Genomic DNA, 22319 nt, shown 5'->3' on the forward strand with positions numbered 1-22319 from the left:
AATATCAGCGGAAAGTCGCCGTATTTTTAAAACTGTTAAAAATATCAGCGAAAAGCCAGATACTTTTTTTTTTAAGTTGGAAAAAAATATGACCCGAAAAGTCAACGATAATATCAGATATAATGTCTGGGAATTTCATTAACTTTTCAAACCTGGGGGGAAAATCAGTGAATTATTGTTTTACTAAATAATAAGCTAAAAAATGCCCATAGTTTTGATTAAAAATGATAAACCTGGAAAAATCAAATAATTTTAATCTGAAAATATTGTGGCAACCCTGTTTATGTAAATATTTCTAATGAAATATTTTAATATGTAATATTTTTATTCCATTCTTCCAGTAATATTAATTTTCCTCTTATGGAAACGTACTACGAAAATTCAATCCTAAATAAGTATTTTTTTCTAACTGAGTGTCAATTTTGTTTATATCCTCAGATCCAAAAAGTTCGAAATCGTAAATTGTGGGAGAGATACTGTCACCGTCGGCGGCAGGTCTCGGAGGAGAACCACAACCAGGCCAACGAGCGAATGCTCTTCCACGGATCGCCCTTCATCAACGCTATCGTCCAGAAGGGATTCGACGAGCGACACGCCTACATCGGGGGCATGTTCGGAGCTGGTCAGTACTAGTACTTCCTTAATTGACTCCCCCCCTCTCCTTTCGTTCGATTGCCCGCGTTGGAATAATATTTTCGAGGGGGTAGCCACTTAAGAAATATGGTGTACAGATAGCGAGAAATCCAAATAATTATTTCCGGAAATCTAGAAATCCACAAGAAATATAGGAAATATTAGATATCCACGAGAAATCCAAAGAAATACCGGAAATATTTGAGAAATACCGGAAATATTTGAGAAATACCGGAAATATTTGAGAAATACCGGAAATATTTGAGAAATACCGGAAATATTTGAGAAATATCGGAAATATTTGAGAAATATCGGAAATATTTGAGAAATATCGGAAATAATTGAGAAATATCGGAAATAATTGAGAAATGTCGGAAATATTTGAGAAATATCGGAAATATTTGAGAAATATCGGAAATTTTGAGAAATATCGGAAATTTTGAGAAATATCGGAAATATTTGAGAAATACCGGAAATATTAGAGAAATACCGGAAATATTAGAGAAATATCGGAAATATTTGAAAAATATCGGAAATATTTGAGAAATATCGGAAATATTTGAGAAATATCGGAAATATTTGAGAAATATCGGAAATAATTGAGAAATATCGAAAATATTTGGAAATCAGAAATCTGGTGTACATTTTTTTTCGAAGTGGCTACCCCCTCGAATATTTTATTATAGACGTTATATCCATTTCGGTGGCGGGGAGGAGGGAAGGGGGTAAAAGACTTTTGATCGTTCACTTCCTCACTTCCGTTTCCTACTCATTAAAAGCGTTTTTATTTGTACTTAACCGAAACGAACGAGAGAGTGGGATGGTTCATTATTGGGATTCTCGTTGAGTAACCGTGAAATGGCTAATGGTACAACCCATTAGCAAACATCTTAAGAGTGAAACCACATTATTAATATTATATATATATTATATTATTGTTGTTGTTGTTGTTGTTGTTGTTGTTATTACCGTTAAGCATTGAACAAATTTTTATTGACGATTTAGTGTTTTTAGTATTTTATATTTAAAGGTATCGTTTTTATACTCAATCCCTAGGGGAATTGGGTATTAGTTTCTCGTACTGTGTTCTTTCGATTTCTCGCGGCATGTTAAGGGTAGAGGTCGGGGATGGTTAACTTTTATTCAATAGATAAAGCTCTCAAAATTATTCGTAAAACGTTTTGATCAAGTAATTTATAATTATTTATTATCCGATTAATTTTTTGATAAATTTGTAAAATTAATCGGAAAAACAACGTTTTTTTCGATAAAAAGCTCAAATTTTACGAATAATACATGTTTTTTAATCATTTTCCGAAATATTAACCGGTAAATTTCTTTGTTTACATTTTTTTCCCGAAAAAAATCAATTTAAACATGGATAATGATTAACCGTTACCGACCTCTAGTTAAGGGGGAAGAATACAGTAAAAGCCTCTTTTTCGCTCAAGCTGAACGTTTCTGTTGTAACATAATTGAATTATATTTTTCTTATTAGGTTTAACCTTCCTCTAGTGCTTAAAATAATTTTGATAATTCTAATATTAATAGTTAACGAGATATAAGGTCCTAACTAAAGGGTAGTTTGGCCGCTTGCCCAACCTTTTTAGCTCCCGGGGTCCGAATTAAAACGTAATAACTTAATTACTTTTAAATTTTAAATTGTCAAAATTATTTTAATCACTAAACAAGAGGCTGTTCTACACTTAAATATTCATTTTATGAGTTAAAATACAAAATTAAAAGAGTTCAGCTTGAAATAGCGCGAAAGTAGACAATGACCACTGTAGTCTTCCCCCTTCATACGTCAATCGGTTGCGAGATCAGGCCACCGGAAGTGGGGCATTTGCACATTTTAGTGATTTTTGGCGATTTTTGAATTTGAATGTATATTTTTCTTACATTAAGACCGACTTGGTTGAAAATTATATTTTTAGTTGGTGCTGATCATTTCGGAACTACGTTTTCGGTTGTATTAAGAAATTTTAATTTTAAGTGATATTTCTGGAATAATCGCGGGACCCCACAACCGGCGTACGCACTATTTTCATATTTGAATTTTGTGCAAATTCATACAGGCTCCATCTAACTCGTTCGTGTTTCAATACCTTATTTCCAAAATGAGGTAACTCGAAAAATTTGGTTTGTCTAAAAATTAATTAAAATTAACGTGTTCGCGTTTCGTGACATCTTGTTATTATGTGTGAGGCAAGAATTTATTAATACTTACAAGGAGACATCCCGAAGTGTAACCCACCGATTTTGTTCAAACTGGGGGGATTGGTAGACCTTCGTGTATCATGAAAAATCCTAAAGGGAATTTATTCAATGGGCAACCGTTTTGCCATGGCAACGAAAAATGTTTTTGACAACACAAAATATTAAATTTTCCCATTGAAAATAACATGGGATTTTGACCTCAAATTGATCAAAAGTTGATCAGTTTTGATGTTTTTTTTGTCAATTTTTATCTATTTTTTCTATTTTTGTCATTTTCGAATTTTTGAAATTTGTGAAAATTTTTCACAGGGGGGGGGGGCTAGGAATCGGTCAGAATCCCATGTTATTTTCAATGGGAAAAATTTCAATTTTTTGTTGTCAAAAACATTTTTCGTTGCCATGGCAAAACTGTTGCCCATTGAATAAATTCCCTTTAGTATTTTTTATGACACATGAAGGTCTACCAATCCCCCCAGTTTGAACAAAATCGGTGGGTTACACCTCGGGATGTCTCCTTGTTAGGAGAATGACTGTCTTAAGTCAAAACCTGGTAAACCTGTACTCCTGTAGTTAGTAGTAAATTGGCCAGTTTCAAATACATTACGCCATCTTCTTAAAATTAGTCTCGCCCAAAAGTACCATTTTGTCCAATTGTCAAAACTCAAACTATTGAAGTTGGCTGTGCTTGTAGTATTTGAAAGTACCTTTACATTATTGAAACTGGCGAAATCAATCGTACATGATAATGGTATACCTACTGGAAGAAATTTAAAAATTGTCTTAATATTAGAGTTCGGCGTTTGGATAAAAATTAACCACTTATTTTATTTTTATCCATTACCTACAATTATCCGGAAATATAAATTATTTTTTTGCATGTTAAATCGTTGTTTATCCATGGATAATATCCATAAATAAACAGTTAACCAAAATATTTACGATTAATCGAAATTTTGTCAGTTATTTTATCTGTTACGCAGAGCTCTACTTAATATAGTCATTTTATTTTCAACGAGGCTTGCAAAATCGGGTTTACAGTTTAAGCCATAGTTAACTTTTCATACTGAAATATATATGGAAAATAAACTGTTTAAATAAATCCGGTTCTATAGTAAATTTTAGAGCATATCTAAATCTACTTAAGACACACTGCCAATTCACCATTTAGAAGTGACATTTTTTTCATGGTTTTCCATCAAACCTATCTTTTCCCTGGGCGCTTTTTTGTCTTGGTTTCTATAATTCCTGATATGATCTACTCTCTTTTGTCACCCTCCCGGCGGGCTTAAGTGTAGGAGGGGAAAAAGAAAAATTTTGAGCACCTTCCCCCGCTTGTGTGACAGCGAAAAATCAGTCACCTCTACTGTCATTTCTACTTTTGGTTACGTCGGGGGTATAAAAAAAAGTTTTTTTATGGTTAGGTCCCTTTTCAGATTTTTTTACCTTTCTCTGATTTAACCTCTGTCATTTATCATTCTTGCACAAAAAAATTAGGATGCCTATTTGACCTACCGGTATAATTTTATCGGTTGATATTGTAAGACGAAAAATTCCTTTTTTTAATTACGGTGCTGGGATCCTATAATTCTGATATGGTTCTATAATTCCATATTTAATCTAAATTTCCCATATTCTTGACTTATTGGTTAAACCAAAACTGATAAAATTCTGAAAGGTTTCGAAATTTTAAAATTGTGAGTCTTCAAATATGTCATATAGAAGTCGTAAAATTCGATAGTTTTTGTCCTATAAAACTCGTAATTTTAATATTTTGAAATTCTCATCCTATAATTTTTAAATTCTTATACTAATTTTTTTTAATTCTTATCATATAACTTACCTATAATTTTGAAATTATCATCCTATAATTTTGAAATTCTTATACTAAATTTTTTTAATTCTTATCATATAACTTACCTATAATTTTGAAATTATCATCCTATAATTTTGAAATTATCATCCTATAATTTTGAAATTCTTATACTAAATTTTTTTAATTCTTATCATATAACTTACCTATAATTTTGAAATTATCATCCTATAATTTTGAAATTCTTATACTAAATTTTTTTAATTCTTATCATATAACTTACCTATAATTTTGAAATTCTTATTCTATAATAACGCAATAATTTTGAAATTCTTATTCTATAATAACGCAATAATTTTGAAATTCTTATTCTATAATAACCCAATAATTTTGAAATTCTTTTTCTATAATAACCCAATAATTTTGAAATTCTTATCCTATAATTACCCAATAATTTATAAATTCTTATCCTATAATTACCCAATAATTTTTAAATTCTTATCTTATAATTACCCAATAATTTTTAAATTCTTATCGTATAATTACCCAATAATTTTTAAATTCTTATAGTATAATTACCCAATAATTTTTAAATTCTTATCGTATAATTACCCAATAAATTTTAAATTCTTATCGTATAATTACCCAATAGTTTTTAAAATCTTACCTAATAATTTTTAAATTATTTTCTTATAATTTAGAAATTCTTTCTTATCTTATAATTTTGAAATTCTTTCTTATCTTATAATTTAGAAATTCTTTCTTATCTTATAATTTTGAAATTCTTTCTTATCTTATAATTTTTAAATTCTTTCTTATCTTATAATTTTGAAATTCTTATCTTATAATTTTGAAATTCTTATCCTATAATTTTGACATTCTTATCCTATAATTTTGACATTCTTATCCTATAATTCTGTAATACATACATATCCTATAGCTACGCTATAATTTGGAAATTCTTGATGCTATAATTACGATTTATTTTTGTATTATTTCCTAGACGTCCTGTAATTTCGATTGGTTTTTATCGGAGTTTACTTTGTAACGACTTTTAAACTAGAAATATCATATTACGGAGACCATCTTGAATACATTTTCTTTTCGATTTCTGTTGAAATTACCCGTTTGATCTTTTTTAAACTTTTCATTTAAATCTTATTCCCGACTCAAAAGTAAAGACGGTGACGCTATTTAAGTGCCACGAAATTTAACTTAGACCATACTTCTTGACATAGATTTGAGCTGGAGGTTTTTTCCTAAAGAGATAAAAAAAGGCAAGTCTGAGAGATTTTTGGTTTTTTTTTATTCCGAATCGCTTTTGAACTCTCACTTTCGCTTCTTCGACTTTGGCCGATTCATTCGATCGTAAAATATGGTGAAAATCTCCTTTTTTTTCTCTCGCGCGTTTTCTCTTTCCCCTTTTAAAGCGAGAGTAGAAATGTCAGAAAGTGGCTCCATCTATACGTCACCAGAAATATATATTACCCGCCCTTCTTTTCATCCAATTTGTATTTCAGTCAATCCAATTTTTTTTTAACTTCTTACCCTTTTTTTTTGCTCCGGTTTAACCCATAAATTTACTGATACTTTTTTTTAAATTATTTTAAAAAGTGGTTTTTATATAGAAACCAAAATCCTTGTAGTATCGACTTTTTGAAACTTAATTTGACGTGCTGGCTCTGAGGTCCAAAGTACATATAAATTAAAATTTACTGATACTTAATTTTTTTTTAAAAGTGGTTTTTATATAGAAACCAAAATCCTTATAGTATCGACTTTTTAAAACTTAATTTGACGTGCTGGCTCTGAGGTCCAAAGTACATATAAATTAAAATTTACTGATACTTAATTTTTTTTTAAAAAGTGGTTTTTATAAAGAAACCAAACTCCTTATAGTATCGACTTTTTAAACTTAATTTGAAGTTATGGCACTGAGGCCGAAAGTACATTTAAATTAAAATATAAATATCTGAAATCTCAGTTTCTGATTTCTGAAATCACTTTGAGATTCAAAAGTTGCTTGTCCAAATCGTCGAAAGTGTCATTGTCGAAAAAAGGTTCGTTGGGAAAAATAGCATAATCATAATATGAAGTGTCATCGTTGGGAAAAAGTGTCATACTTATGGTTAATACGTTACTTATGAAATAAACCTTTTCCTGGATACCAAAGCATCTGCTTATTTGGCTAATGGTTGACGGTGTTTAGATTACCATTTACAGTAACCGAAGTAAAATTTTAATTTCCAACCTTCTAAAACATGTAGTTGTAATTTCAAAACCTTCTACAACGTGTAACTGCAAATGTTCCTTTCAAACTGTTAACCTTTCTTATTTTAATTATGATTAATTAAAATGCAGAGATGCTAATGAAATATTCAAAATTGGATCGGCCGAGACAGGAAGTACAAAATTTAACTGACCAACTGGGTTTTTTTAGGAAATTAAATTATATAAATATTTCTTCCTCTAGCAAATCCCACGTTAATGTTCCCGTCGGCTTTTTTTGATGTACGTACGAGGGAACCGGGGACGGAAAAAGCCTAAAAGACTGGGAGGGGCGCAAAATTATGATTTTAAAAGCGGTGTCTTGTAGGCTCCTTTGGGGAAAATTCCCGTCCCCCGTCTTTTCTCTCTCCTAACCTAATTAAGCATGCAGAAATGCGTTTAGCCGAACACAGCTGCCTAATCGAGGACCCCCTAAATTTGTTTCCTCCGAGACCGCGCGTGGCGCTGGCTGCCTTTTCTCAGGACGAAGTATGGCCGCTCATATAATTCTTAGAAACTGAGATAAATGCTTATGTATAAAGCGGCCGCTTTTATCCCGGAGTAAAGCTATACCCGGACGTCGGGCGCATCTTCTTAACGCGCGTCGTACGTCTGGGAAAAACACTGGTGGAAGGCGGTGACGTTCCGAGTCCCCGTATCCGTCTAACTTGGTAGAATCTATACGTCTTTTGGATTAAGTCCTCGGGCTATGTAAATGCGGATGAAAAGGAGGACCAGTCATTCTATTCCCCAATTCTCTCTCTCTCTCTCTCTCCTTTGAAGGCGACAGATCTAACAGAACGGATTTAATTGTCATGGAAAACAGGCTCGGTTGAGATACGGGGGGGGGGGGGATTTCTCTCTTCTCCCCCAACGTCCCAGTGTATTTTTAACTTTCCGTTTCCATGGTCACGATGGAATTGACCGGCGAAATTTATAATATTAAACTTAATTTCGTCTATTTTCGCTCCCCTCTCGAACACCCTGCCACTTACGATAGACGCTTCAATAAATCATTCTCAAAATAAATTGCCCAGAAGTAATATTTCCGAGAGTCAGGACCCGCAAGTCACTGCTTATACAGGGTTGCCACTGTACCTGAAAAACCTGGAATTCCTGGAAAAGTCAGGGAATTTGAATACGGGTATAAAAATCAGGGAAACGTCAGGGAATTTGAATATGGGTATAAAAATCAGGGAAATGTCAGGGAATTTGAATACGGGTATAAAAATCAGGGAAACGTCAGGGAATTTGAATATGGGTATAAAAATCAGGGAAATGTCAGGGAATTTAATTTCGGTTGCAAATAGGAAACTTTTAATAATAATAATAATAATCAGCTAGGCTAATACCCCAGGCACCACCTTAGGCCTAAGTCATCAAGCGACTTTTAAAGCCAATAACTCGGGTGGCCGGATTACAATGCGTGGTGGTGGCAAGCCCTTCATGCCACGCGAGCCAACAGTTTCGTACACTCACTATTACCGTTAACCTCAAGAAGTTTTTATGGAAGGGGAAACCGAAGAGCTCTCGGGGGAAAACCCCTTTAACCAGCAAACTCAACGCGGAAAGAGTTGTTTAGAGTTTTCACCCAGTGCCACAAGCTGGGATCGAACCCGGCTCCTCTTGCTGCGAGGCGAAAGTGCTAACCACTCCGCCACCCCACTAAAATATAGGTAACAAAATACAAAATCAGTCAGGGTAAACCTGGAAAAAGTCAGGAAATTTTATTGTGAAAAAACTGTGGCCACCCGGTTATATAGCGCTTGTTAGAATAATGGAAATTTTTCACCTTTACGGCAGCAACAAGCGTTCCTTTTTAACCAGGTAACTTTTTTGACATAGGATATTAAGGTTTTCGAAAAACACGACATTCTGTTCACAAGTGAAAAGTTTCCATTATTTCCACAAGCACAGTATAAACAATACCTTGCGGGTCCTGGCTCTCGGAAATATTACTTCTTGGGAGGATGATTTAGTCTGGAAGAATATCTATGTGAATCGCTAAACTGCAGGGTTGCCACTTTTTGGATTTAACTGCAGGGTTGCCACTTTTTGGATTTAATAAAAATCAAATCGATCGATTTTTTTATTGAAATTCGTGTTTTTAGATTTAATTGTTTTTTATACAATTAATGACTCTTTTCCTGTGTAATTAACGGATATTTTACTTTTATTAGCTAGCTACTCTTGAATTAAATTAAATCTTAATTGAATTTAATTACTATTTAATATTTTAGTTTGCTCTAATTTCTTATGTATTTTAATTTAAAAAAAAAGTATTTTTGCAATTTTTTATTCCTACTTTTAAAAAGAAGGGTTGACCACTACCCGCAATCGGTGTACAAGCCCGTAGCTTTGACTGTACTAAAGTGATTACGTAATCGATTACATATTTAGCACTACCAAAGGCTGTAATCGGTGTACAGAATTTGAAGAAGTGGTTAGTCCCTCTATTAAATTATACAATGATTTAAAAACAAACAGTTAATTTAAATCTTGATTTTAATCATGATTAAATCAACCAACCCTGCTAGCTAGGAGCAACCAACCCGTCAAAAGTCGTGCATTTTCTTGCGTACATTTTTCATTGGTTAGACGCATTATCGCCTGCTGCCGTCGGAAGGGGAAAATTCGGAAATTGTGTTCCCCCTTTCCGTAAAACGTTCAGCGTAAAGGCTCGTCCAATTAAATTTGTACACAACACTGCGTTAGCGTGTTTAAAGGCTAGCTGCGTTCTCCTTGTGTTTGTTACTCCTAGCTGCTAGTCTGTGTAAAATCACCAGTATTACGTTGGAAGTATCCGCATAGTTAATGAAAATTATGAAACTTGTAGCTGAGGGTATTGATACCGCAGCAGCATAACCCTCATCCAGGGCTCCACCCAGGTCCCTAAAATTCTTAAAGTCCCTATTTTTCTTCGAGGTCCGAAATCTAAATCTACTAAAGTAGCCTATTTTCATGAAGTCCAGGGAATACAACATAATCTTAAAATATGTTTATACATCTGCTCAAGGACAGTTTACAAAATAATCAAAGTTGAAAATTAATGATAACTAGTTCGAACATAGTACACAAGGTGGCGCCACAAACTAGGAAACATTATTAAATCGTAGGGCGGAATTTTGGAATTTACTTCAAATAAGAACTTTTTCTTTTACATTGATCCCTATATGGTTCCTATTTTGAAAATTTTATTCCCTATTTTATCCTGTTTTTATAGGGAAAAGTCCTTTTTTCCATAATTTAATTCCCGATTTTGGTGTAAAATGTATAAATTAAACTGTGTAGTGAAATTAACTTATTTTTAAACGATATTTTAGTTTTAAAAAGTCATTATGTGACACATTTTCCCGCAATAGAGTAGTGGCAGTCCTTAGCTTTAACTATGGCCGCCATTTTGGGCGCTAATTTTTTTTTCTCTAGGAAAAATCATGGGTGACGTCATAATGTCTTTACTCTATATTAGTTCTTCCTAAAGGTTTTTAATAAATATCAGTGGTTGCCTCGGTAGGTACACTTTTTTCAAGCGAATAACATTAGCAATATAATAAGATGAATACTTCCAATAAAGCTGTGTTTTATATACTTCTGATAATTGATATAAATTTTTCAGTATAGTGAATTTTAAGTTAATTCTTAATTAGGTTTAATAAACTAACAATATTTAGTGGGGGTTGGAATCATAAATTCGTCGAGGAGGGTTAAAAATTATGAGTGTTGTAAATCGGAAAATGACCGAGGCCCTCTTTCCGGAAAATTTTCCGTATTTTTCCGAAAAAAAATTAAAAAAAGTTTTCATTCCATGATTAGACTAATATAGTTTTCAAATTTAAATAAAGCGGAATTTTGGCCTCATTTTTTTTCGAATCTGAAAGTAAAACTAAACATCTATACTAGTTTAAACTGATTAACAATGTAACACTATTAATGTTTTGTGGTATGTTTACTGATATTAGACATTTTATATCGATAAAAAGTTTAAAAAATTAAAAACCATTAAAAAGTAATTTGTTTCAATTTTTTATTTTTCCGATTTGCGGAAAATTTATTTTATTTTTTTCGGAAAATTAACAACACTAGTGAAAACCAGCCTAAAGCCTGGTTTTTACTGGGCCTAAAAAACAGCGGAATTGGCTTTCCGCGCCGTTTGCGGAAAAATATTTTCCGCAAAATTAACAACACAAAAATTACGTAATATTACAGTGGGCTCGAAAAGGAGTCCCTTTGGCTACGCTACCGAATAGATTTAATTGAAACCTTTAACGATGGCAACTATCAGTTGGACCAAGAGTATTTGGAAAATATTTTGGTCAGTTTGCAGGTTCCATCGAAGCCCCTCCCCCATTTCACTCTTTGGAAATCTTTAAATATGATTAATGCGTTCTGTATTTACTCTCCTTAAACTTCTCCACCCTTGTATGGAACACCTCGTTCCGCCGTTATTGACTGCTGCATAAAAGGCCGAAGAATATTTAGAAACTGGCTAGCTAGCCCTGCCTTTTGTATATATATTTATTCGCCGTATACGATTCTCTTCGGAGGCGCACCAATGATTTATTCCGTTATTATTTCCTTCAGCCGTAGTTCCTTCAAATTGCTACCGCGTCGAGTGAAAGTAATATATTTTCAAAGATTATTTCCTCCCCAGTTTATAAAGATTGACCCCGCTTGAGAGAGAGAGAATATTACGAAGCTGACTAATAGACATTTTCAAATATTTCGTTGCGTTATTCTGTAATCACTATTCTAGACATATGTTGGGAAATATGTTTTATCGAAACGCCCCGGATTGATGACTTTCTACAATTATTTTTATAAACGTTTATAAGCGAGGATTTTCTTAAGCGGCCATCTTCCAAAATGGCGGTTGGGGTGAAAATATAATGATGAGGCTGCGACCATTATATAAAAATAATTGTAAAAAGCCATAAAACTATGTCAAATTCTAAACGTTTATACGCGCGCATTTTCTTGAGCGGCCATATTCCAAAATGGCGGTTGGGGTGAAAATATAATGATGAGGCTGCGACCATTATATAAAAATAATTGTAAAAAGCCATAAAACTATGTCAAATTCTAAACGTTTATACGCGCGCATTTTCTTGAGCGGCCATATTCCAAAATGGCGGTTGGGGTGAAAATATAATGATGAGGCTGCGACCATTATATAAAAATAATTGTAAAAAGCCATAAAACTATGTCAAATTCTAAACGTTTATACGCGCGCATTTTCTTGAGCGGCCATATTCCAAAATGGCGGTTGGGGTGAAAATATAATGATGAGGCTGCGACCATTATATAAAAATAATTGTAAAAAGCCATAAAACTATGTCAAATTCTAAACGTTTATACGCGCGCATTTTCTTGAGCGGCCATATTCCAAAATGGCGGTTGGGGTGAAAATATAATGATGAGGCTGCGACCATTATATAAAAATAATTGTAAAAAGCCATAAAACTATGTCAAATTCTAAACGTTTATACGCGCGCATTTTCTTGAGCGGCCATATTCCAAAATGGCGGTTGGGGTGAGAATAAAATGATGTAGCTGCGACCAGTATAATTTTACATTTCGCTACCCATAGGACCCACCCCTTGGACCAGTATCCTATAAAAATTGTATATATTTATATTTTAACAATATAAAAAGCCTTGAATTTGAATCTAATGATATTTTTATCCCCAGAAAACCCCTATAAATCTGTAGTTTAGTTCAATGAATAATTGTATATTATTTTCATATTTTTTTCTACCAAGAATGTATTTATTTATACTCAGTGAGAATGAATATGCCGAGATTATTTTTATCGTTTCTCCAATTCCACCCGTTGGGCCTCCCGGTATGCTCCTCCGCTTTAATAAAATCAAATAATACTGCAATCTCATTGGTTCTTAAAAATTACGTTTTTCGACGCGATTAACGCTGCAGCGAGGACGCAGAAAATAAGACCGCCTGCTCCCCCCCCCCCTCCTTAGCGTGACGGGGTTAGGGCCTCAACGTGTCCGTCGATAGTCTCGACATATTCATTCTCCCTGAGTATAAATAAATACATTCTTGTTTCTACAATATCTATTTATTATTAGGGATTAATTCCTGGCAGTCCTGCTGTATATATTGTATATTTTATGTTATAATATCTATATATTTTATGGAATAATTCCTGGCAGTCCTGCTGTATATATTGTAGATTTTTTTGTTATAATCTCTAAATATTATTAGGGAATAATTGCTGGCAGTCCTGCTGTATATATTGTAGGTTTTATTTTATGATACCTCTATATTATTAGGGAATAATTGCTAGCATTCATGCTGTATATATTGTAGTTATTTTTCAATCACTTATATTGATAATTACTTTTCCAATATTTTACTGGTAACTCGCAAATTGCAATGATATCGATAAAGTTAATGCAATTTTAGTAATGTTTTGCAAATATCACCGAAGTGAGAGTACGTCGTGGTACGGGTCTTTAGATCTCGAAAATATTCATACGGGGCAATGTTCGCGTTGTATCATTGTATCAGCCCCCTTTTGAAATTTGCGGCATGCCAGGCGTGTGAATGGCCATTTCGCCGAAAATATATTCTAAAGCGTCGCGTAACGCAGCTGTAACGTGGCCACCTAGCGAGAGCTCGGTAAACAAAGAGAGACGAGAGAGTGGAGGCGCCAAATTGAATTTCGGAAAGCCCATCTATCCCGTTCCGCCTCCCCCCTTTACTTTACCCCGGGCCCGACGAGGCTCTCTTCGCGGGCCCTCGTATCCAGCGCACTCTCCACCGGGGCCGTCGGGTTCTATCTCAGTCGCCTAGAAACTTAGTTCTCTGTTTATCCAACAGGGGGCACCCCCCTCAAAATTTGCCTTTCTCCGCTCTGCTCTTCTTGTTATTGTTTTGGAGTTATATGCCTTAAACGCGAGCCCCTCGTCCGCTTATAACTCGTTCATTATTCGTGTACCCATCTTCCGTAGCGCGCGCGTGCAGAAATATGGTTTCATTTTGTTCCGCGCAGGTAAAAGGTGCCCTCTAGCTGCTAATATATTTTCTAATCCCTCTCTTCCCCGTCTTTCTCTCGGCTCCTTTGTTGTTTTTAAAACTAAATGTTCCGCGTTTATCTTATCTACGGGGAGGGGGGGTGTTCGGAAGCGTATAGGAAACATTGCGTTACTACCCCCAAAATGTTGTAAGTGGTGGGTGCCCTTTAACCATTCTGCGTTTTGGTTTATTTGCACCCTGTTCATCGTGGTTTCGTTACTTTCAAAACTTTTGGATTGGTATTTTATAATAAAATATACTAGAGATTTTACTATCGCACGAAATTATGTTAATTATACTAACGCCATCTGTAGTTTTGTAGCGCAACTATGTAGTTTAGAGATATTCTTTTTTAAATTAATTTGGCAGCTACGTCGTTTTGATTAATTGTTGAATCACTAAATCTAGGCTTTGGCCAGTCGCGGCGCTAGAAACTATTTTTAAGGTAGGCCAAGAACGTTAGGTCCCTATTTTTATTTGAATGGGGGCCCATTAGAAGAGTTTCGGGTCCACCTTTTTATTTTTATGGGGCCCATTAGAAGGATTTCAGGGTCCCTATTTATATTGGGTCCATTAGAAAAATTTCGGGGTCCCTATTTTTGAGTGCGTGCTCATTAGAATGATATCGGGGTCCCCATTTTTATATGAGTGCGTGCTCATGAGAAGGATATCGGGGTCGCTATTTATATGGGGCCCATTAGCAGGATTTCGGAGTCCCTATTTTTATTTGTATGGGGCCTATTAGAAGAATTTCAGTTGCCCCTGTTTGATTTGTGTGGGCCCATTAGAAGAATTTCGGGTCCACTATTTTTATTTTTATGGGGCCCATTAGAAGGATTTCGGGGTCCCTATTTATATGGGGCCCAATAGCAGGATTTCGGGGTCCCTATTTTTATTTGAGTACGTGCTCATTAGAAGGCTTCCAGTGGCCCCTATTTTATTTGTGTGGGCCCATTAGAAGAATTTCGGGTCCACTATTTTTATGGGGTTCATTAGAAGGATTTCGGGGTCCCTATTTATATGGGGCCCATTAGAAGAATTTCGGGTCCCCTATTTTTATTTGAGTGGGGGTCCATTAGATGGATTTCGGGGTCTATATTTTTATTTGTGTGGGGGCTCATTAGAATTATTTCAGTGGCCCCTATGTTATTTGTGTGGGCCCATTAGAAGTATTTCGGGGTCCCTATATATATGTGGCCCATTAGAAGTATTTCGGGTCCCTATATATATATGTGGCCCATTAGAAGTATTTCGAGGCACTTTAAATTCCTAAAACTATCAAAATATATTGTTCCTTCCACAATATTTCTATTTCCGTCTAATAAATTTAGTTAAAATCGTAAGACAAAGTATATGGGGGATAACTTTTAATTACCAAAATTGTAATTTTTAAGACCCCTTTCGCAGTATTAATGCCCCTTTAAAACCTACCTGGCCAAAACCATGGCGCCGCAACCGTACTGGCTTTGACTGTTCAGCAGTGGCACTGTCTTTGACCACAGACATTGAAAGAAAAAGTTAATCCAAATCATAAATATATATTGTTTTCTTCGGGCGCGAATCTCCAATTGCTTAAGTTAGCCCGCGATAACTTTGACCGAATGTAAGCCTTCCCGCGCGAGAAATGTTTGAAAGAAGAAATAATCTTATCTCGGCGCTAGAAATAAAAGATTCGGTTGCCGACGCCTGGAAGAAAAAGGGGGTTATTTAAATGAGAATAGTTTTTTTTTGCTGGAAGAGAGCGAAAACTTACCACTTTTCTCAGGCAGCAACTATTCACTTATGCGCGCACCGAAGACTTTCCAATTTTATCGAGAAAAACCTTACAGCGAGATGGAGAAAAGGGGAAGAAAAAAAGTAGGGACTTCGGCTATAGCAGGTGTAATGGAGAAATGCAAATAACGCGCCTGGCAGGAGAGAGAGACGGTCCCAAGTTTTTGGAAGGGGACCTAGTACTTGGGGAGGGGGAAGGGACTTTGGAGGGGGCGGGTTAACATCCTCAGTTCGATTCCTTTTCTCTTGTTTTTTGGTCGTTTCCTTTTTCGGAATAAAGCGAGTCTTTGACACACATCCTCCAAGGATGAATGATCCTCTCGGCTCGATCTAACTACGAAAAAGTTCGGACAAAACTTTCTGTCTCTGTCTGCTGCAAGAGCGAATATGTTAGCTAAAAGGCAACGTATTTTCGTGTGGTTTGTCTTAAAATTAGTTTTATAATTTGAATTAAAATTAAGGCATTAATTTAGATTATTTTTTATTAATCTGGGAGTAGTGGATGAAGTGGCGTAGACAAGATTTCGGGGGGGGGGCACATCATTGAAAAAAAGTAAAAAAAAATAAAAGATTTGTACGTGGGCACCCATGACCATTACGATCGGTTTTTTGGGTACCCATGATTATCGTAATTTTGTACCATAACGATCGGTTTTTGGGGCACCCATGATTATCGTAATTTTGTACCATAACGATCGGTTTTTGGGCACCCATGATTATCGTAATTTTGTACCATAACGATCGATTTTTGGGCACCCATGATTATCGTAATTTTGTACCATAACCATTAACTTTTTGGGGCACCCATGATTATCGTAATTTTGTACCACAACCATTAACTTTTTGGGCACCCATGATTATCGTAATTTGGTACCATAACGATCGGTTTTTGGGCACCCATGATTATCGTAATTTTGTACCATAACGATCGATTTTTGGGCACCCATGATTATCGTAATTTTGTACCGTAACGATCGGTTTTTGGGGCACCCATGATTATCGTAATTTTGTACCACAACCATTAACTTTTTGGGCACCCATGATTATCGTAATTTGGTACCATAACGATCGGTTTTTTGGGCACCCATGATTACCGTAATCTTGTGCCATAACGATCGTTTTTGGGCCCCCATGATTATCGTAATTTTGTGCCATAACGATTGGTTTTATTCCTTATAAGCGAGTTAGAATAAGACCAGGTTAAAACTTTAAGCTTCTAGGAGCTTTTGAAGGGTTGCCATGGTACTTGGAAAAGTTAGAATTTGAAAATAGTGCCGTTATAGTACAGTAGGTTGTAAATATGGTACATTTGGTTACTATATAGTCCGCTCTCAAAATAATAGTACCATTTATAATATCACGCAAAATTATGCTATTTGTACCATAATTATAGTACGTATGGCAACGCTGATACTGAACGCAGCTAGCCTTTAAACACGCTAACGCAGTGTTGTGTACAACTTTCATTGGACGAACCTTTACGCTGAACGTTTTACGGGCGGGGGGAAGACAATTTCAAAATTTTCCCCTTCCGACGGCTGCAGGCACTAATGCGTCTAGCCAATGAAAAACGTACACAAGAAAATCCACGACTTTTGACGGTTTGCGTTCTCCTTACGTGGGGTGTTGTGTTTGTTGCTCCTAGCTGGCAGCAGGGAACAATGCTATCGTACCGTGACAAGAAATATGTAGAAATATTCTCTCCAACTCTCATTGTAAACCCTTTAATTCTTTACGTGTTAAAAATTGATGTATAGATAGTATTGATCTAATGTCTTCTAGTTTGTAAGTGGGAGATGAACTTTTAATTGTGAAAAGACAGACTGCGTGTTCCATTTGGAAATGACGGTTCTCTCTTAAGTCGGGGGACGACTCAGACATTTCCAGATGGACAGTCAATATTAGCGTGCCGTCTTTTCTAATTAACATTCATCCTAAGAAAATGGGAATATCTCGTCTGTGTCGGGGGGTACCCTGGAGGGCCGCTAGCCGAATTCTCCTTCTCCTCATCATCCTCCTTGTCTTAATTACCAGCTAAGTGCGGCCACTTCATTTTTAAGCCTTTAGACGTCAGTGGCGTCATAATTTCGTAGATCCTTAAATTGTTAGCTCAGGTTTTTAATCATCGCGAGGAAGCTGTTCATTCGATAATTAGCCATATTTCGCAAACACTAATTTACGAAGTGAAATTTTATTTTCTTACAGGAATCTATTTCGCGGAGAATTCTTCGAAAAGCAACCAATACGTCTACGGCATAGGTGGAGGAACAGGATGTCCCAGTCATAAGGATCGTTCTTGTTACGTTTGCCAAAGGTTAGGATTTGATTTGTACACGCTTTTTTATTGATATTACGGTTTTTGGTTTTATAATAGACACAGGAGGACCACAGTTCATATAATTCCTATTTTTTCCTATAATTTAACGTCCTTCCTTTTTTCTCCTATAATTTCATTAAATTTCCTATAATACCCTATACATGGTTGCCACACGTCAGGGAAATCAGGGAAGAGTCAGGGAATTTAAAAATGGGTCTAAAATGTCAGGGAATTTTAAGAATTGGTAAAAATTCACGGAAAAGTCAGGGAATTCAATTTTATCTTGGCACTTTTTGAAGGTAATTCAACTCTAGATCTATGACAAATTCCACGATTATCATTTATTTCCTTGAATGTTTGGCTAATTTTTTCAACATTGCAATAACCTTTTTACTGAAATATAAGTTGATCTAAATTTATTAACTTCTAATAAAAGTAAAATATAAAAGAAAAATTTTGGCCTTAATAAGTCAGGGAAAATCTGTTAAAATGGTCAGTGAAAACAGGGAATAGTCAGGGAATTTGAATCTGAAAATTTTGTGGCAACCCTGCTATATGTTAACTCAAAAATCTGAACAAATTAAAATAGTTGATATTTTACCCTTGGAAGTCTTCAAATTGTCCTAGTTTTTAAAGATGTTTATTTCCAACACTGTTTGCCGATAGTTTTCGACTATTTCTATCAGTTATCCACTTTATTTTGAATGTTATACCCCCTTTAAACAATTTTGACAATCGTTTACTCTTATTGTATAATTAATTTTCTTCTATTTTTTCCTGTTTTTCTCCCAACTTTCTTCCTATATTTTGCTATATTTCACTGATAAATTTCCTATAATTCCTTTAAAGGATTTTAAAATATCTGTGGTCACCCTGTAGACAGGTTAATCCACGCCTCGGATTTAGCTCGAAACCGTGTTGGAAGAATTTTGTAGAAGTGTTGATATAAATATAAATTTACCCTACAAGTTTTAAGAGACGTGGTTTAACCTGTCTATTAAGAAAATCGTGGATCCATTTTTTTCAAAACGTTACCTTAATTTAAAAATACGTAACGTGAACTGCATTAAATCTAGGGTTATGATTTTTTTTAAACTAAGTTAACGAAAATTAAATCCAAAATTGTTCAGATCCAAATTCGACATTGATCAAAAATTGCGATCGAAAAACCTGTTGTAAAAACGATAGGATTCAAACTGGATTGGTCTTAATTCCAATAAGATCCATATTTGATCATTGGATCAAGTCGTTTTTGTAAGAGTAGTCAGTAGTTGTCTTAAAGCACAGTCACACGACAACTGAACGTCTTTGAATAATCTAAAACCGTTTTCAATAACTATTTTAATGTCTTGATTGAATTTTGTCTTTTGTTTATAATTTGCAATCTTTGGCAATTATCAGGGCTAAGTACTTCAGGGTTGCCACACGTCAGGGAAATCAGGGAATTTAAAAAGAATTTGTGAAAAGTCAGGGAATTCAGTTTAATCTTGACACTTTTTAATTTAATTTTACTCTAGATCTATGCGCAATTCTGTTACTATTATTTAAATCATTGAATTTTTTTTAACGTTGAAATAACTTGTGTACTGAATTACAATTTGATTAAATTTATTAACTTCTGATAAATGTAAAAGTAAAAAACTGTCTAATTTTAACCTTAAAAGACAAGGAAAATATTTAAAATGGTCAGGGAAAACAGGGAGTTTGAATCTGAGAATATTGTGGCAACCCTGTACTTTGTTTCGAACACTTGCAAATCATATTAAAAATCCGTTGTTAATGGTGATTTTTGCAGGCAACTTTTGCTATGTCGAGTGGCCTTGGGCAAATGTTTCCTTCAGTTTTCCGCCATGAAGATGGCCCACGCCCCGCCCGGACACCATTCCGTCTGCGGACGACCCAGTGTCGGAGGTCTCGCTTACCACGAATACGTCGTCTATCGTGGTGAACAAGTATGTCATAGCCTTTCACTATCTCAATCTGTATTTTTAAAACGCTGGTTTCGTGGCATACCACGAGGGGATAGACACTTAAGAATTCGAAATCATTATTTCTGGAAACCTAACAATCTTTAAAAATATAGGACATTTGAGAAATTCGGAGAAGTATTTGAAATATTCGGAAAATCGGATTAAATGTATCTCTAGAAATAAGAGAAGTTATTTTGAGTAGTTCTTCAGGAAATTTCAAAAATATTTTCGAAATATCTTAAATGTTCGATAACTATTGGAAATGCTATAGAAAATTTAGAAATATTGAAAATGTTTGAAAAATATTGAAAATATAGGTATGTCGGATCATATTATTTATAAGTATCTTAAATGTTAGAGAAATATCGGAATATTTTAAGAAATATTGGAGAAATATCGGAAAAGTTTCAGAAATATTTTATAAAAATCGGAAATATTTGAGAAATATTAGAAATGGAATAGAAATATTAGAAATGGAATAGAAATATTAGAAATGGAATAGAAATATTAGAAATGGAATAGAAATATTAGAAATGGAATAGAAATATTAGAAATGGAATAGAAATATTAGAAATGGAATAGAAATATTAGAAATGGAATAGAAATATTAGAAATGGAATAGAAATATTAGAAATGAAATAGAAATATTAGAAATGGAATAGAAATATTAGAAATGGATTAGAAATATTAGAAATATTAGAAATGGATTAGAAATATTAGAAATGGAATAGAAATATTAGAAATGGAATAGAAATATTAGAAATGGAATAGAAATATTAGAAATGGAATAGAAATATTAGAAATGGAATAGAAATATTAGAAATGGAATAGAAATATTAGAAATGGAATAGAAATATTAGAAATGGAATAGAAATATTAGAAATGGAATAGAAATATTAGAAATGGAATAGAAATATTAGAAATGGAATAGAAATATTAGAAATGGATTAGAAATATTAGAAATATTAGAAATGGATTAGAAATATTAGAAATGGATTAGAAATATTAGAAATGGATTAGAAATATTAGAAATGGATTAGAAATATTAGAAATGGAATAGAAATTATTAGAAATAAAAGAAATATTAGAAATAAAATAGAAACAGAATAAAAATATTAAAAATACAATTGAAATAGTATAAATGGAATAGAAATATTAGAAATGGAATAAAAATATTAGAAATGGAATAGAAATATTAGAAATGGAATAGAAATATTAAAAATAAAATGGAAATAGAATAAAAATATTAAAAATACAATTGAAATAGTAGATATAGAATTGAAATAGTAGAAATAGAATTGAAATATTAGAAATGTACACCAGATTTCGGTTTCGATTTGTTTTTGAAGTGGCTTACCAAAAATAATTACAATTTTGAATTTTCAAACGGAACTCCGTTTGACTATCTAACTAACAATTTTATTTTTCTTTCAATTTAAAAGGCGTATCCAGAATATTTGATCACCTACCAAATCGTCAAACCGGAAGTTGATAATTCCGCTTCCGGATCTTCACCGACATGACGACCGGATTAAAGTTAAACTTTCGTTTCATTTATTTTAAATAAAGCACTTCGCGGATGGATCTTAAGGAGTAAACAAACGAACAACTTCGATTGCCAGCCAATAGAATTATTTTTTCGATGAAATTGAAAATGAGAAAAAAAAATATAATGAAAATGAAATGATGATTAAAAATCGTCCAACGCTTAAATCTAAACAAAAACAGTGTAATTTCTACGCGCTCATCGTTTTTCTAAAAACGTAAATTATTAATTTTTTTTCGTTCTTTCGATACGTTAATGCGTTTTTTTTTGCGTTTTCGTTGAAACAGTGAGATTATTTGTTTATATTATATACATTCGTTACTTGTACAAAAAATAACTGTTTTCCATAAGACGGGCTACGGGTGTACAAAAAATCACAAACATTTTTTTTAATTGTTAATGATAATTTGTTCTAGTTGTACAAAGTTTAATTATTACCTTAGTATGTGTTAACTATTTCGGTTAGTTTTTCTGGTTCTTAAAAAGAAAAAAAACTTGGGGGGGGATAGGTTACTACGTCATAGACTATTTCGCATTTTCTAAATAAATTTGATAATATTAAATTTGTTGTCGTTTCTTTAATACTTTTAATAATAATCAGCTAGGCTAATACCCAAGGCACCACCTTAGGCCTAAGTCATCAAGCGACTTTTGAAGCCATTAATTCAGGTGGCCGGGTTACAATGCGTAGGAGGGTGGTGGCCAGCCCTTCAAGCCACGCGAGCCAACAGCTCCCTACACTAACTA

At 34.0% G+C, this 22319-nt stretch overlaps 1 protein-coding gene across 1 annotated transcript in view; it reads left to right on the plus strand.

The window, feature by feature from the left end:
* The window catches only part of Tnks (tankyrase), a 50629-nt gene extending 28539 nt beyond the window's left edge, over positions 1–22090 (plus strand). Inside the window, exons 24-27 of the mRNA XM_090154859.1 lie at positions 439–622; positions 17945–18053; positions 19852–20008; positions 21469–22090. Of these exons, the coding sequence (XP_090010985.1) occupies positions 439–622; positions 17945–18053; positions 19852–20008; positions 21469–21549 (531 nt within the window). The 3' untranslated portion in view covers positions 21550–22090. The remainder of the gene's footprint in view (positions 1–438; positions 623–17944; positions 18054–19851; positions 20009–21468) is intronic.
* Positions 22091–22319: the final 229 nt, after the last annotated feature.

Source organism: Leiobunum rupestre, chromosome 7 (genome assembly GCF_980474605.1).
Source record: "Leiobunum rupestre chromosome 7, qqLeiRupe1.1.hap1, whole genome shotgun sequence".
Taxonomy (NCBI): domain Eukaryota; kingdom Metazoa; phylum Arthropoda; class Arachnida; order Opiliones; family Sclerosomatidae; genus Leiobunum; species Leiobunum rupestre.